Source organism: Panthera pardus, unplaced genomic scaffold (genome assembly GCF_024362965.1).
Source record: "Panthera pardus isolate Hobbes unplaced genomic scaffold, ASM2436296v1 HiC_scaffold_24, whole genome shotgun sequence".
NCBI lineage: Eukaryota > Metazoa > Chordata > Mammalia > Carnivora > Felidae > Panthera > Panthera pardus.
The window spans coordinates 90,486,192-90,499,566 of NW_026526810.1; the positions used below are offsets into that span (position 1 = coordinate 90,486,192).

Genomic DNA, 13,375 nt, shown 5'->3' on the forward strand with positions numbered 1-13,375 from the left:
AAAAGTTTATTTGACAGCCTTGAAGAAACCTTATTTCTCATGTAGCTGCAGGGAAAACATGGCTGAGAATCCAGCCCACGGCCTAATAGTAAAGGCTGTAGAGTTGCGATGTTAATTAAATGTGAGACCTAGATCTGTTATGCTAAGAGAAGAGTCCAGGTAGAGAAGTTGTTGGGACCCCACGACATAGAATGGGGGCATTTGGGTAGATATAAATGAGGCTGAGAACTTGAACAAGAGTTAGATTTCAAATAGGTGATGCGCATTAAGGAGTACACTGGTCATGATGAGTACCAGCTGTTGTATGGCAAGTATTGAATCACTGTATTGTACACCTGAAAGTAATATGACACTGTTAACTGGAATTTAAATAAAGCCTTAAAAAAAAAGTTAGATTTCAGCACAGCCCTGGTGGAGAAGGACAAAACCTGTTCTTGGAGGAGAAAACTTGTGCACTGAAGAGTTACAGGATCTTGGCAAATACTTATCTATGTTTCAGGTTGACCTGAGAAGCTGGTGGTTTTTCTAAATGGGTTACTTGAAGCTGGTAATCTATGTGCTGAGATGCCAGAACTTCCAGGGCATACTTTAGAGGAATAAATCTGAAGACTTAGGGAGATGGGAATGTTGGACTTGCCCTATTATGTGCATCCTGCTTAGTAATGCTCTATCTGTACCATCCCTACAAGGACCCATAAAATTTACCTTTATCAAGGCATTGAGTAGAGGGTCACAGCTATCCTTGAAAAATTCTTTGGTGGCTGTCTTAATTGGCTGGAGATGATAATGGAGATGCCACAATGAAATCAGGATCCATGATTTCAGTGGGAATATTGAGATCCTGGTAGAGGCCAGGTGGAAGATTCTTAAATGTTAAAGACTTGTTCAGCACAATTATGATAACCCTCAGGAAGAAGTGATAATCAGAGTGTTTGAAAGCAAGGATCTTTGATGGTGGTGTATGATCATCCGTGTTTAGGAATGAATGAAATTAACAGTCTACTTAAGTACTGCTTGCCATATGTAAGCAGAAAAATTCTAGGTCTGATGAGCAGAAACGTAACTCAAGTCACTGGTATGGTGATTCAATACATATCACCCAATTCTTTTTTTTTTAAGTTTACTTATTTTGAGAGAGAGAGAGTACGAGTGGGGGAAGGACATAGAGAGGGAAAGGGAATCCCGAGCAGGCTCCTCACTGTCAGTGTGTAGCCCAACACAGGGCTCCAACTCATGATGAGATCATGACCTGAGCTGAGATCAAGAGTAGGATGCTTAACTGACTAAGCCACCCAGATACCTCCATATTTTTCAACTGAATCCAGTTCACAAGCCTGGATGGAGTCCCTTTGAGGGGGGAGCCTTGAGGAAGAAGCCTCATAGTTGTATTTCCACATGTGGAATTTTTACTAGAGCAAATCAGTATAGGCTTTGGCACCTAGAATGCAGCTATGGACTTGAAATCTAGAATGTGCTTTTCAGTTCCCTTCAAAAGAAATAATCAGAAGCAGTTTGCCTTCATATAGCTGGGATAGCATTGTCATTGTCTTACATCAAGGCTATGTAAACACGTCAGTTGTAATATATCATTCCAGAGGGACCTTTGTTTCCTTGATATCCATTAGAACATCCTGCTAGTCTATTACCTTAATGACATGGTGCAAACCAGATAGATGAACTGGAAGTAGCAACTGCCCTAGATACCTTAGAAAGACCCTTCTATCAGAGGATAAGAAATACATCCAGGTCAGAGACCTGTGCCACAGTGAAATTTCTAACAGTTCAGTGGCATTATTGTGCTCCACCTCAAAAAACAATGCCCAGTCTTATTGGCCTGTTTGGATTTTGGAATCACCATACTGCATGTACTGCTCTCTGATCCATTTATCATGTAACCTATATGACTGCCAGTTTTTCATATGACTTGGAAAAACAGAATGCCCCACAGATGGTCCAAGTTGTGGCACAAGCAGCATGGATAAGGTTTGGAATAAGAACATGCTCTCATCTCTTGGCAACTATTCTCCATTTGAAAGGTAACTCTTGGCCTGCTATGAGGCCTTGGCAGAAACTAAACACCTGACTATGGCATACTAAGGGACTGTGTGATGTGAACTGCTCTTTAGGAACTTGGTGTTACCTAATTTACTGAATCATAAATTGAACACGGGCAGCAGAATTCATTGTCAAATGGAAAGGTATATGTACTGGGGTGGCCGGAGCTGATATAGAAGGCACGAGTAAATTACATGGACAGATTTCCTCTGTACCTGCCCCTACTTCTTTGCCACTTTTTTTTGTTTTAACTTTATCTATGGGCTTGTGGTCATTTAACAGAGGAAGGAAAAACTTGGGCTTGGTTTATTAATGTTGTGCATTGTATCCAACTGGAAGCATATAGCCTCTGAATTATGCCCCTATCTGTAATGGGGTGGTCTTGAAAAATACAGATGAAGAGAAATTCTCCCTGTGGGCATAACTTTAAATAGAACATCTGGTTGCCCTCTTTGTTAGGAAGGCGAGCTGGCCTGAGGTATAGATCTATATTTATGTACAGTGGCTAGTAGGTGGGCCAATAACTTGGAAAGAAGAATATCTGAGATAAGGGAGTCAGTAGGAGAGGTAATACAGATGGATTCTCAAAGTGGGCCCAGAATGTGAAAATATCTGTGAACCACATAACTGCCCACAAGAGGGCATTCATTTCAATAATCAGGTTTACAAGAGATCTGTCCTATGGATGTCAGCCTCTACCTGGTCACCCAGTGGTAGTTCAGTGGTCCTATGTAAAAAAGGAATGAGGGCAAATGTGGGTTCAACAACATGGACTTCTACTTGCCAAGGATAATGTACTGGGGTGGCCGGAGGATAATACAGTTACTGCCACTTTGGAGCATTTAACCTGCTTATAACAGAGGCCATTGCAGAGACCCCAGTATGGTAGTATTCCCTAGACCAGTCAACCACCTGGTGGCAGTTTATTATACTAGATCCTTTCCATTATGGAGAGAAGAGGGATTCATCCTCATGGAAATAGTACATATTCCAAATACAGGTTTACCTTCCCTGCCTGGAAAGCTTTTTTACAAGTACCATAATCCAAGGATTTATAGAATGCCTTATTTCATCACCATGTATTACAACATTAAATTTAAGCAAGAAACTCATTTTATTTTGAGGGAAGTATGTCAATGAAGTCATAACCACTGAATTAATTGCTCTTACCTTAAACCCATCACTTAGAAGCAGCTAGTTTAAGGGAAGAGAGGAAAGGCCTGCTGAAGGATTGGTTGTGATACTGACTGGGAGATAACCCAGTGAGGATATGGGATAGGACTTAACCTATAGCCAATATATGTTGCCATCTAACCCACGTGCAGAATGTGTGGGTCTAGGAACCAAGGAGTGGAGTGGTGGCTCTTCCTACTACTAACAATTCACTTGAAGAATTTTTGTCTCTACAACTTTGTCTTTAAAACATTGGGCTTGGTGGATCTGAAGGCTCTGGTGCCCAAAGGAGAGATACTGTCCCTAGATAACTTAGTTACGGTTTCATTAAAGAGGAAACTGAAACTGTCACCTGGCCAATATGAGGTCTTTGGACTACGGAGGCAAAGGTTAGAGAGGGGATCATTGTACTGGTTGGAGTGATTGGTCCTCATTACCAAGGGGAATTGCTTGTTGCCCCACAAAGAGAATAGAAGGACTATGTCTAGGACCCTACGTGTGCACTAAGATACCTCTTGGTATTCACATGTCCAGTATTACTGAACAATGATAAACTGCAACAACCCAGTAAAGATAAGGCCACTAAAGATTTGGCCCCATGGAAATAAGTTTTGGGTCATCCCATCAGAGAAGATACTAGTGGAGGATAAGGGGAAAATGAAAGCTGTCATTATCACCTTGGGACTTGTGATATCTTCTCTTCTCATTATCAGAACCACAATTTTGTTGACCTTTCCTGTGTTGCTATGTCTGTCAGATGAGACTGAGACCCTCCCTATGCTAGGGGATAAATCTTGATTGGCCTAGCCTCACTTCTGTTAATAAAGGGATGGCTTAGGCTTGACAATTCTAGATAATAACACATAGAAAAAGTCTATGGGAGTGCTTTTACCTTGTTAAAAGGCACAGACATACCTTTTTCTGTTTCTAGACATGGCTACCCACTTCTAATGACTGGAATGGCAGATGCCATTTTGGGACCATGATAGGAGCCCACATTAGAAAATAAGTCCACACATTAAGGATGGTAAAGTGCAACCTTGGTCCTTGTGGTGAAGTCTGCTGGTATTCTCCAGTATCCATTTCCTTCTTTTAATTTTTTTTTTTTATTTAAGTAATCTCTACATGCAACATGGGGCTCAGACTCATGACCCTGAGAGCAAGAGTCACATGTTCTTCCAACTGAGCCAGCCAGGTGCCCTCCTTTCTTTCGTTAGCATTAGATCTCCTAAATTTTAGTTGGATACACATATACATAATGTGTTTGTCAAATAGGTAGGACATGTACTGGTCAATGGTACTTGAGTAGAGGTGATATGTGCCACTTCTGGGTTGTACTCTTAGAAAGGATATATGCCCTTCTTTCCTTTCTTCTCCTCTATTTGGCTGGAATGAAGATGCAAATGCCCAAGCAACCATCTTGGATTATACCATGGAAGTCCAAGCTTAGGTTTCTTGATATTTCAGAGCCATCATTAATATGAACCCTGGAGGGTTTATGCTAAGATTATATCATGAGAAAGAAATGAATATGTCTTAAGCCACTGTAATTTTCTGCAGCAGCCACATCTATATCCTAACATGTCAATGATAAAGTTGAGCTGCTGAATTAATCCCCACAGAACCAACTTACCTTAAAAAATTATGTGACACTAAATGTCCTTTTGGTTTAAGCTCTTTTGAGTTACAGCCAAAAGCATTCTAACTGATATAAGTATGTTTCCAAGATTGCTAGCTGTAGAGGGAAGGAGTGAGTTGTAGCATCCACTATTGAGAAACTCCTGATTGAGAGAGCCCTTTTCTTTCTTAAGGAGGTTACATTTTATTATTTTTTTATTGAAGTATAATTAACACACACTGTTATATTAGTTTCAGGTATACAATGTAATAATTGGACACTTTCATGCATTTCTCAGTGCTCAACAAGATAAGGGTGCCCTTGATCCCCTTTATTTATTTCACTCATCCCCCTCTCACCTCCCCTCTGGCAACCACCAGTTGTTCTCTGTATTTGAGTCTGTTTTGTTTTTTTTTTAATCTTTTTTGTTCATTTGCTTTTTCTTAAATTCCAAATCTGAGTGGAGTCATATGGTATTTGTCTTTCTCTGTCTGGCTTATTTCACTTAGCATTATACCCTCTAAGTCCATCCATGTTGTTGCAAATGGCAAGGTTGAGAGAGCCCTTTTCTTATGATTGGGGGAAATGAGCATGGTGAAGGAACAACTAGGAAAAAAATCATTGAGGATATAGGAGGGAGGGAATAGTGTACAGAGTAACATCCCAAGGGGTCAGGATGAGAAGGGTTCTAGAGTACTAATGTACAAATATCTTTTCTTCCTTTTTTCCAATTTAAAATAAACTTGACCTTGACTTTTTAAAAGCAGCCAAATGATGTGTAATACCATACCATATAATTCACCAATTTAAATTGTATAATTCAGTGATTTTTAGTATATCCACAAAGTTGTACAGAACTGATTTAAAACATTTTAAAATATTTTTAATATAATTTGTCAAATTGGCTTCTATACAACACCCAGTGCTCATCCCAACAAGTGCCCTCCTCCATGCCCATCACCCACTTTCCCCTCTCCACCACCCCCCTTAAACCCTCAGTTTGTTCTCTGTGTTTAAGAGTATCTTATGGTTTGCCTCCCTCCTTCTCTGTTTGTAACTTTTTTCCCCTTCCCTCCCACATGGTCTTCTGTTAAGTTTCGCATTTTAAAGTATTTTAATTGCCCCAAAAAGAAATCTTGTACTCAAATGCAGTCACTCTCTGCTTTCTCCTCCTCCTCTTATGTGTATCTTTGTGTGTCTGTGTGACTGTGGACTCTACTGTACTCTTTTTAATGAGATTTACCTGAAAGTAATTATCAGGCTGGAGTGTGAGCTGAGAATTAAGATATACAAGAAAAGCAGAACACACTTCTTTTTAATCCATGAATTTGGTTTGTAGATACAGGCGTGAGATAATTCCTGTCTTCCTATGTTGTTTCATTAGTGTTTGGGAAATGCAACTCTATTGAACACAGCCCCCTTCATTTATTATTTTTTTAAGTTTGTTTGTTTTGAGGTGGGGGGAGGGCACGAGAGAATCCCAGGCAGCGCAGCCTGAATTGTGGCTCGATCTCACTAACTGTGAGATCATGACTTGAGCCAAAATCAAGAGCTGGATGCTTAATCGACTGAGCCACCCAGATCTCCCTGACGTCCCTTTTAAAACTATAATGTAAACTTGGTTTACAGTGTTCCTAGCTCTGAGGTCACTAGAGCCATTAACCGAAATACAGAATGCATAAGATATGGCAGTGGTGGGTGAGATAATTTGGTTTTTGACATGTTGATTTTGAAGTGTTAGTAGGAAAACAAAATGAAGATGACCTTGGGCAGCTATAAATTTGGTTCTCGTAAGACAATTTTTCTCTCTTTAAGAGAGCATAAAACTAGAAGCACAGATTTGGAAATTATCAGGATGAAGGTCCTGTCTGAAGCCATTGTAGCAAATTACATTGAGTGAACATAGAGTGAAGAGTTGCTTATGGTGAAGAGACCAAAGATGTGATAATTAAGAGGCTAGCAATAATCTCATAGGCAGAACGCATCTGTAGAGTGTGGGCAACAACCAAATGCAGAAGAAAACTGTAAGGAATGGGTTAATGGTATCTTGAGGGTCAAGTACCATAAAGGACTGCTTCTAGAATACTGAAAGCTGAGTTTGTAGGCAGAGAGGAAGAAATCAGTGTCTTTGCCTTTTGCTTTGTATTCAAAATTGTCTGCAACCTTTGTGGATGCCAAGGCTCACCCGGACTATGTAATACGATTTTACCTAAAATATTTGCCAGTGTAACTCCAGAGGTTTTCTCTGCAAATCTAGTGGGCATTTTTGCCCACTAGACATTGAGTTAGTTACAGATTATGATGAATTTCCAGCTTTCATTTATCTCAATCTTGATCTAAATTTTTCTATCCTAATTTTAAAAGTCAGGCCTGTTCAGTATACAGGTAAAAAAATGCATGATATCCTCTTTGCCAACATGACCTTGCTTTTAAAATGGGGGAAAAATGGTGCCTGGTAGATAAGTGCAGATTATTTTGACTTCTTTGGCTATATAAATGTTGTCTGCATATTGGTACTAATTTGTAACTGTTATAGGAAACGGGTATTTGAACATCCAGAATAATGCAGTATATTAGTAATTCTGTGACTGGCTAATGCTGTTAAATTCTTTGAGAGTGTGTGTGAGGGGGGTACTGTTTATTTGTGTGTGTGTGTGTGTGTGTGTGTGTGTGTGTGTGTGTTCTCCGTGAAAGATGTTGCAGTACATCGTCTGTCCCTGTCTTCGTGCTCCGGGGGTGGGCTGAGGTAGGGAGGGTGTGACGCTGGTATTTGTGTGAACTCGGGCTTGTGATGCTGAGCTCGGTTCACCCGCTTTCTCCTCCCTTCTCCTCCCAGCTCCTTCCCACCAGCGCCACAGCAACATCCTCAGAGTCTGAGCGAACTGCGCCCAGCGCGGGCACGGAGCCTCCCACCGCCAGCAACCTGCGGCCCGGGAGAAGAGCCAGCACAGTGACAGCGCCTCACCGCCACCAGTCCCCGGACCACCATGGCCAAGAACCGCAGGGACAGGAACAGTTGGGGTGAGTAACGTATGGTGACTTCTGCAGCCTGCGCGGGGACTGGCCCTCTGGTTTCTGCTTCTGGGGACGAGAGGGCCAAGGGCTGGGAGACGGGCCACAACCGAGCTGCTCCCTGTAGGGCCGGAGAGACCATGGCCGAGTGGTACCCGTGTAAGCAGAATCGCGCTGTGGGGCGAGGGCTGCAGCTTTCCGCAGGCCGGAGCCCCCTGTCTCTCCCCCACCCCCAGTCCTCCTCCTCGCAGCATTTGGACAGCACCCGCATGTCGCCTCCCTGGGACTCGTCGGTTCCGCTTTAGCGATCCTTTGGCAGAAAAGCGATGAGAGTAGGCAGGGGCTGTTACCCGGCCGAGAGGGGCGAGGGGGTGAGGATCCCTAAGCCCCGGCCCCTTCCTCGGGAGCTTTGAGCCCTTCCGCCTGGCAGGGCGCGGGCTCCCGAGCGGGCGGCATGCTGGAACAATGAGGCAGAGCGCGCCTAGCCCGGCGGGAGCGTTGCAGACCTGAGCAACCCAGAGGAAGGGGCGCCCGCCTGGGAGTCCCCCACCGCTGCAGTACTTGTTTTAATTTGGGGCTCGGAGGGGAATTGGGGAAGAAGGGAAGCAAAGTTGTGGTTTCCAGCCTCTGCTCCACCCCAATCTGGCACCCCATTCAGGCCAGCCCTAAGTGTGGCATTGTTCTTTGATTTTACCTTTTGGAGATATTGGGCTCATGATTCAGCACCAGGCCGAGGGGAGGGGGAAGGAGAGGCTAGGCCCAGTGGGTTCACGCCGCGAGTGGGTGGGCGGCGCTCACGCAGGCGGGGAAGAGAGAACGCAGTGATGCAGGAGAAATCGCGGCCCCGCCCCGCTCTGCTGCTCCAGACTTGGTCAGGACGGAGAGTGGGGGCAGATTGGGCGTCTTTTTCTGCCCTCGGCTCGGGTTTTCTTCCAGTCACAGTGCTAACCTCACTACCATCTTAGGAACCAAAGCCTTTCAGGGCATTTTGTTTTCTGACCCAGAGCAGATCTCAGGCCACTGTTCCTCGGTGGGTAGAGAAATATTTTGTTCATTAGCTTTGTTATTTGGAAAGTTTACACACATCCTCTAGGAGTTTGGAGCTCCTGGATCTCTTCTGTGTCTCAGTGAGAACTCTTCTATAACTGTCCATCGGACCAGGAGGTATAAATTTAAATTTTGGGGGGGCTTACTTTTATCAAAAGACTGTATTTCTCCTTGCCTGGTTGTTCACAGAGCCAACTTAACTCCCAGTAGGCAACGTTTGTGGTAGGTGTGGGGAGCTAGGGCAGGGAGGTCTGGCTCTAGTTGTATGAATTTAAGAGAAAGCAGTTGCATTTTCTGAGATTACCAAACCTCAGTAAGTGTGAGTATTGTAATAACACTGTTTTCTTTGCTTCTTAGGAGATTATGAGTAAGCGTTTTCACTGTCCCCCTAACTTTTCCTTGGCCTAGAGTAGGAATTTCTTTTTTTTTTTTCTTTTTTTAAAAGTTTATTTATTTTGAGAGAGAGAAAGAGTGGGGGGGGGGGCAGAGAAAGGGGGGAGTGAGAGAGAATCCCAAGCAGGCTCTGAGCTGCCAGTGCAGAGACCCATGTGGGGCTCGAACTCACTGTGATATTATGACCTGAGCCTAAATCAACAGTGGGTCCCTCGACTGAGCCACCCAGGTGCCCCTAGACTAGGAATTTCTTGAACACTCATGGTTCAGGTGTGGATGTTCAAGTCAGTTTTGATCTTGATCTCTGTGCATTGTTGACTCAACCATGTTAAGAGACAGGCATGTGAAAATTTATTCTGAGCATTAAAGTTCTTCTTAGTGAAGCTTTGGATCATTATTCTTCAGTATTTTCTTTGGTTTCAGATTTCTTATATGGTGGAGGTTTTTTCCTCTTGGAAATGTGTTTCTCAAATGGGATTTGCATAAAAATCACATTGGGAAATTGTTAGAAATGCATATTTCTACATCTTCTAGCAAGAGTTTTTCTCTTTTTTAATTATTATTTTTTATTTTTTTAAAGTTTTAATTTTAAGTCTCGTTAACATACAGTGTTATATTAGTTTCAGGTGTACAATATAATGATTCAACACTTGTATACATCACCCAGTGCTCATTACAGCAAGTGCACTCCTTCATCCCCATCACCTGTTTAACCCATGCCCCCCCACCCACCTCCCTCTGATAACCATCAGTCTGTTCTCTATAGTTAAGAGTCTGTTTCTTGGTTTGCCTCTCTTTTTTCCCTTTCCTCATTTGTTTTGTTTCTTAAATTCCACATATGAATGAAATCATATGGTATTTGTTTTTCTCTGATTGACTTATTTCTCTTAGCATTATACTATTTCCATCCATGTCATTGCAAATTAGCCAGAGTTTTTCAATCAATAGCTGATATGAAGTCTAGGAATCTGCCTTTTAATTAGCATTTCAGGTGATTGACAAGCACTGGATAATTTATATTTGATGGGAACATGTCCCGGACAGTTTACCCAGAAGTCATCAAGAGACTCTCAACTCAAGTGATGAATTAGGAAAAGAAATACTACAGTATTATACTAAAGTGTGGTCACTGGAAATTTTCACAGAAAAGAAATATTGGAATTGTGCAGTCTTGATCCTCTATGGAAATGCTTTAGTACTCAGATTTTTCTTTGCTATGAAGTATATATGACGTGGGGTGCCTGGATGGCTAGTTGGTTAAGCATCGACTCTTGGTTTTGGCTCAGGTCATGATCTCACAGTTTGTGAATTTGAGCTCCACATCCAGCTTCACATTGACAGCATGGAGCCTGCTTGGAGTTCTCTCTTCGCCTCCTCCCCCTCGCCCCCACCAACTTGTGTGCGCATGCTGTCTGTCTCTGTCTCTCTCTTTCAAAATAAATAATAAATAAACTTCAAGAAATAAAGTATGTGTGATGTAAATGACTTAGAAAAATGTAGTAACATGGAGTAAGAAATAGAGGTTTTTTGGCGAAGATGTTAGCCATGTCTGTCCTGATTTCATTTTATTACCAGCACCTAGTGTAATACCTAACACTGAGTAGGCATTTAAAAATAACATTAATAGCTAATGTCACTGAGCTAATATCATATGAGGTAGGTACTGTAATCCTCATTTTACATATTAAAGGTAAGTGATGAAGCCAGGATTCCAACTCTGGCGGTTTGACTTCAAATTCTTTTTATCTTCACCAGCATGCTATACTGCCTCTTAGGACTTGAAAATATCTGCTGCATTGTATAGAACTTCAGTGTTTAAGGCACAGTCACCTGCATCATTATTTTTTAAAATTTTAGTTAGCATGCAGTGCAATATTGGTTTCGGGAATAGCATTCAGTGATTCATCACTTAACAGCACCCAGTGCTCATCACAAGTGCCCTCCTTAATGCCCATCACCTGCGTTATTGCCTTTGCTCTTTAGCCTCTGAGTAGACATAATCCCTCTTTTGCAAATAAAAAAACTGATTTGGCAAAAATCATATATTTAGTAAGTTAGAGGAAATTAGAACCTCGGGTTGCCTTCTAATTGATTTTCTATAGCATAATGCTGTGGGATGTTTTATAAGATAATGGGGCATGGTGTGAGGGTAGAGAGAAAACAGGCTCAGGTGATAGCTTTTAAAACTCAGCTTTTAAAAACTCAGATGATAGCTTTATTATTTTTCTTAAGACAATGAACTGACCTTATCATCTGGCTAAATATATTTCAGACAAGTTAGAAAGCACTAGGTCAAGGCCAAAGGTAGACTCCCCCGAATTGGAAAATATAGTTATTTCCAAGAAAAGGGCAAGAGAGAATTTGCAAAATTTGTACAGGATACCTAAAATTGAGAGAAGTACACTGTAGGACCATATCACAGCTAATCTTTTTATCCGAGTGATCAGTGACCTGTTAGGTTCTAATAGGACCATGGAAGTTACAAAGCAAACAAAGCAGCTCTAGTAACCAAGAATTGGGGATGTTACTTGAGGATCAGATCCAGAGATACAACTGAGAAGCAGGTCTGTGAGTAGAACTGAGAATCCCAACACCTATACCTAAATCTACACCAAACCAGACGTTTCAATAAATGTAAGCATTTAAAAGTCCATTTTTCAGAGGTAGACATTATTCTCATTTTAATATGTAAGGAATCCGAGACTCAGCATGAGGAATGTGCCAGAGGTCCCATAATTTATAAATTATAGATCTAAGGTTTAAGTTCAGGGTTGTTTGCTTCCCCAGTCCACTTGATGAAGGCCAGGAACTAAAATAGTATGCCAAAAAGGTGCCATGTCAAGCCCGTCTAGGCTTAAGCTGGTATAAGAAATCAATGCTGTATAAACTTAATCGCTTTGGACTAGAAAAGAAGGCGAAGAATGTATTAGTGTGGAAAATAAAAGATACAGATGGCTATCAGAGGCAGTAGCTCGGAAAGCAGTCTTTCAATGTTGAGCTTAGAATTTGAGTACTACCAGAAGCAAAACAAAAGTGCATTCTTTAAAATTTGTTTTTGTTAATTACAGTTGCTTAAAACTTGGGAGTTCACATGGGAATTTGGTTTTTCTACTGTGTAACAGAAACTGTCAGTACACTGATGCTTTAGAAAAATAATATTTGCAGTAAGTATAGGGAACCTCTGTTGAAAAAGCATTAGGTTTCTGTTTTTGTTTTTTGAGGCAAGATTATAAATGATCTTGAGTATAGTTACTTCCTTTTCTTTCTTTTCCAGTTGGTTGTATTCTATTTTTCTTAAAATGAGACTATTTGTGCCTTTTTACTCGCCTCATTCTGTATGTATCTATTCCTTCTGAAACAAAATAAAATTTCTAGTGAGTCATACATGTACTTCCCCTACAGACTCTCCCATCTCATTTTGCTAATTTGCCTTCCTGACATCTTTTCTCAAATACATTTTCCCAAAGATATGTATTTTTTATACTTTGTATCTGCTTACACCTTGTCTTGATGACTCCTGGGTTATATCTTTCCTCTGTTTCAAACTCTGTAGTCTTTACTATCTTTAGTCTAGTTACTAAACTAGTGACTAGACTCTAAATGGAACCTGTGATCATCAGGAAAATGATCTACTGTGAGAAAATTTTGGTCATAAAAAAAAGGTGGGGTGTTTTTAAATTTAGAGGCTTTTCCTCTTTTACATAAAATTTTATGAAAAATATCTGTACAAAAGAATATGTAAAACATAGTTGTTTTTTATAAACATAAATTTACTAATTTTCTCATAATTTTTTTGTAGTGTAACTTTTTAAAAGTTTATTTATTTATTTTGAGAGAGAGAGAGAGAGCGCATGTACATGTGCACCTGTGTGAGAATGAGGGGGTGGGGGGAGAGAGAGAGAGAGAGAGAGAGAGAGAGAGAGAGAGAATCCCAAGCAGGCTCCATGCTATCAGTGTGGAGTCCAGTGTTGGGCTTGATCTAATGAACTGTGAGATCATGACCAGAGCAGAAACCAAGAGTCGGATGCTTAACTGACTGAGCCATCCACATGCTCCTGTAGTGTAACATTTTAATTC

The 13,375-nt window shown here is 41.3% G+C and overlaps 1 protein-coding gene across 4 annotated transcripts in view; it reads left to right on the forward strand.

Moving 5' to 3' along the window:
• ATL1 (atlastin GTPase 1) overlaps positions 1–13,375 on the forward strand; it is an 83,672-nt gene that overhangs the window by 3,900 nt on the left and 66,397 nt on the right. For 2 of the 4 annotated variants that reach the window (XM_019451861.2, XM_053889404.1), the window contains exons 1-2: positions 7,570–7,592; positions 7,683–7,867. In XM_019451861.2, coding sequence (XP_019307406.1) covers positions 7,834–7,867 — 34 coding nt within the window. In that variant the 5' untranslated portion in view covers positions 7,570–7,592; positions 7,683–7,833. Of the gene's footprint in view, positions 1–7,568; positions 7,593–7,682; positions 7,868–13,375 lie in introns of those variants that run through there. The other 2 variants (XM_019451864.2, XM_053889403.1) reach the window with 2 other exon arrangements.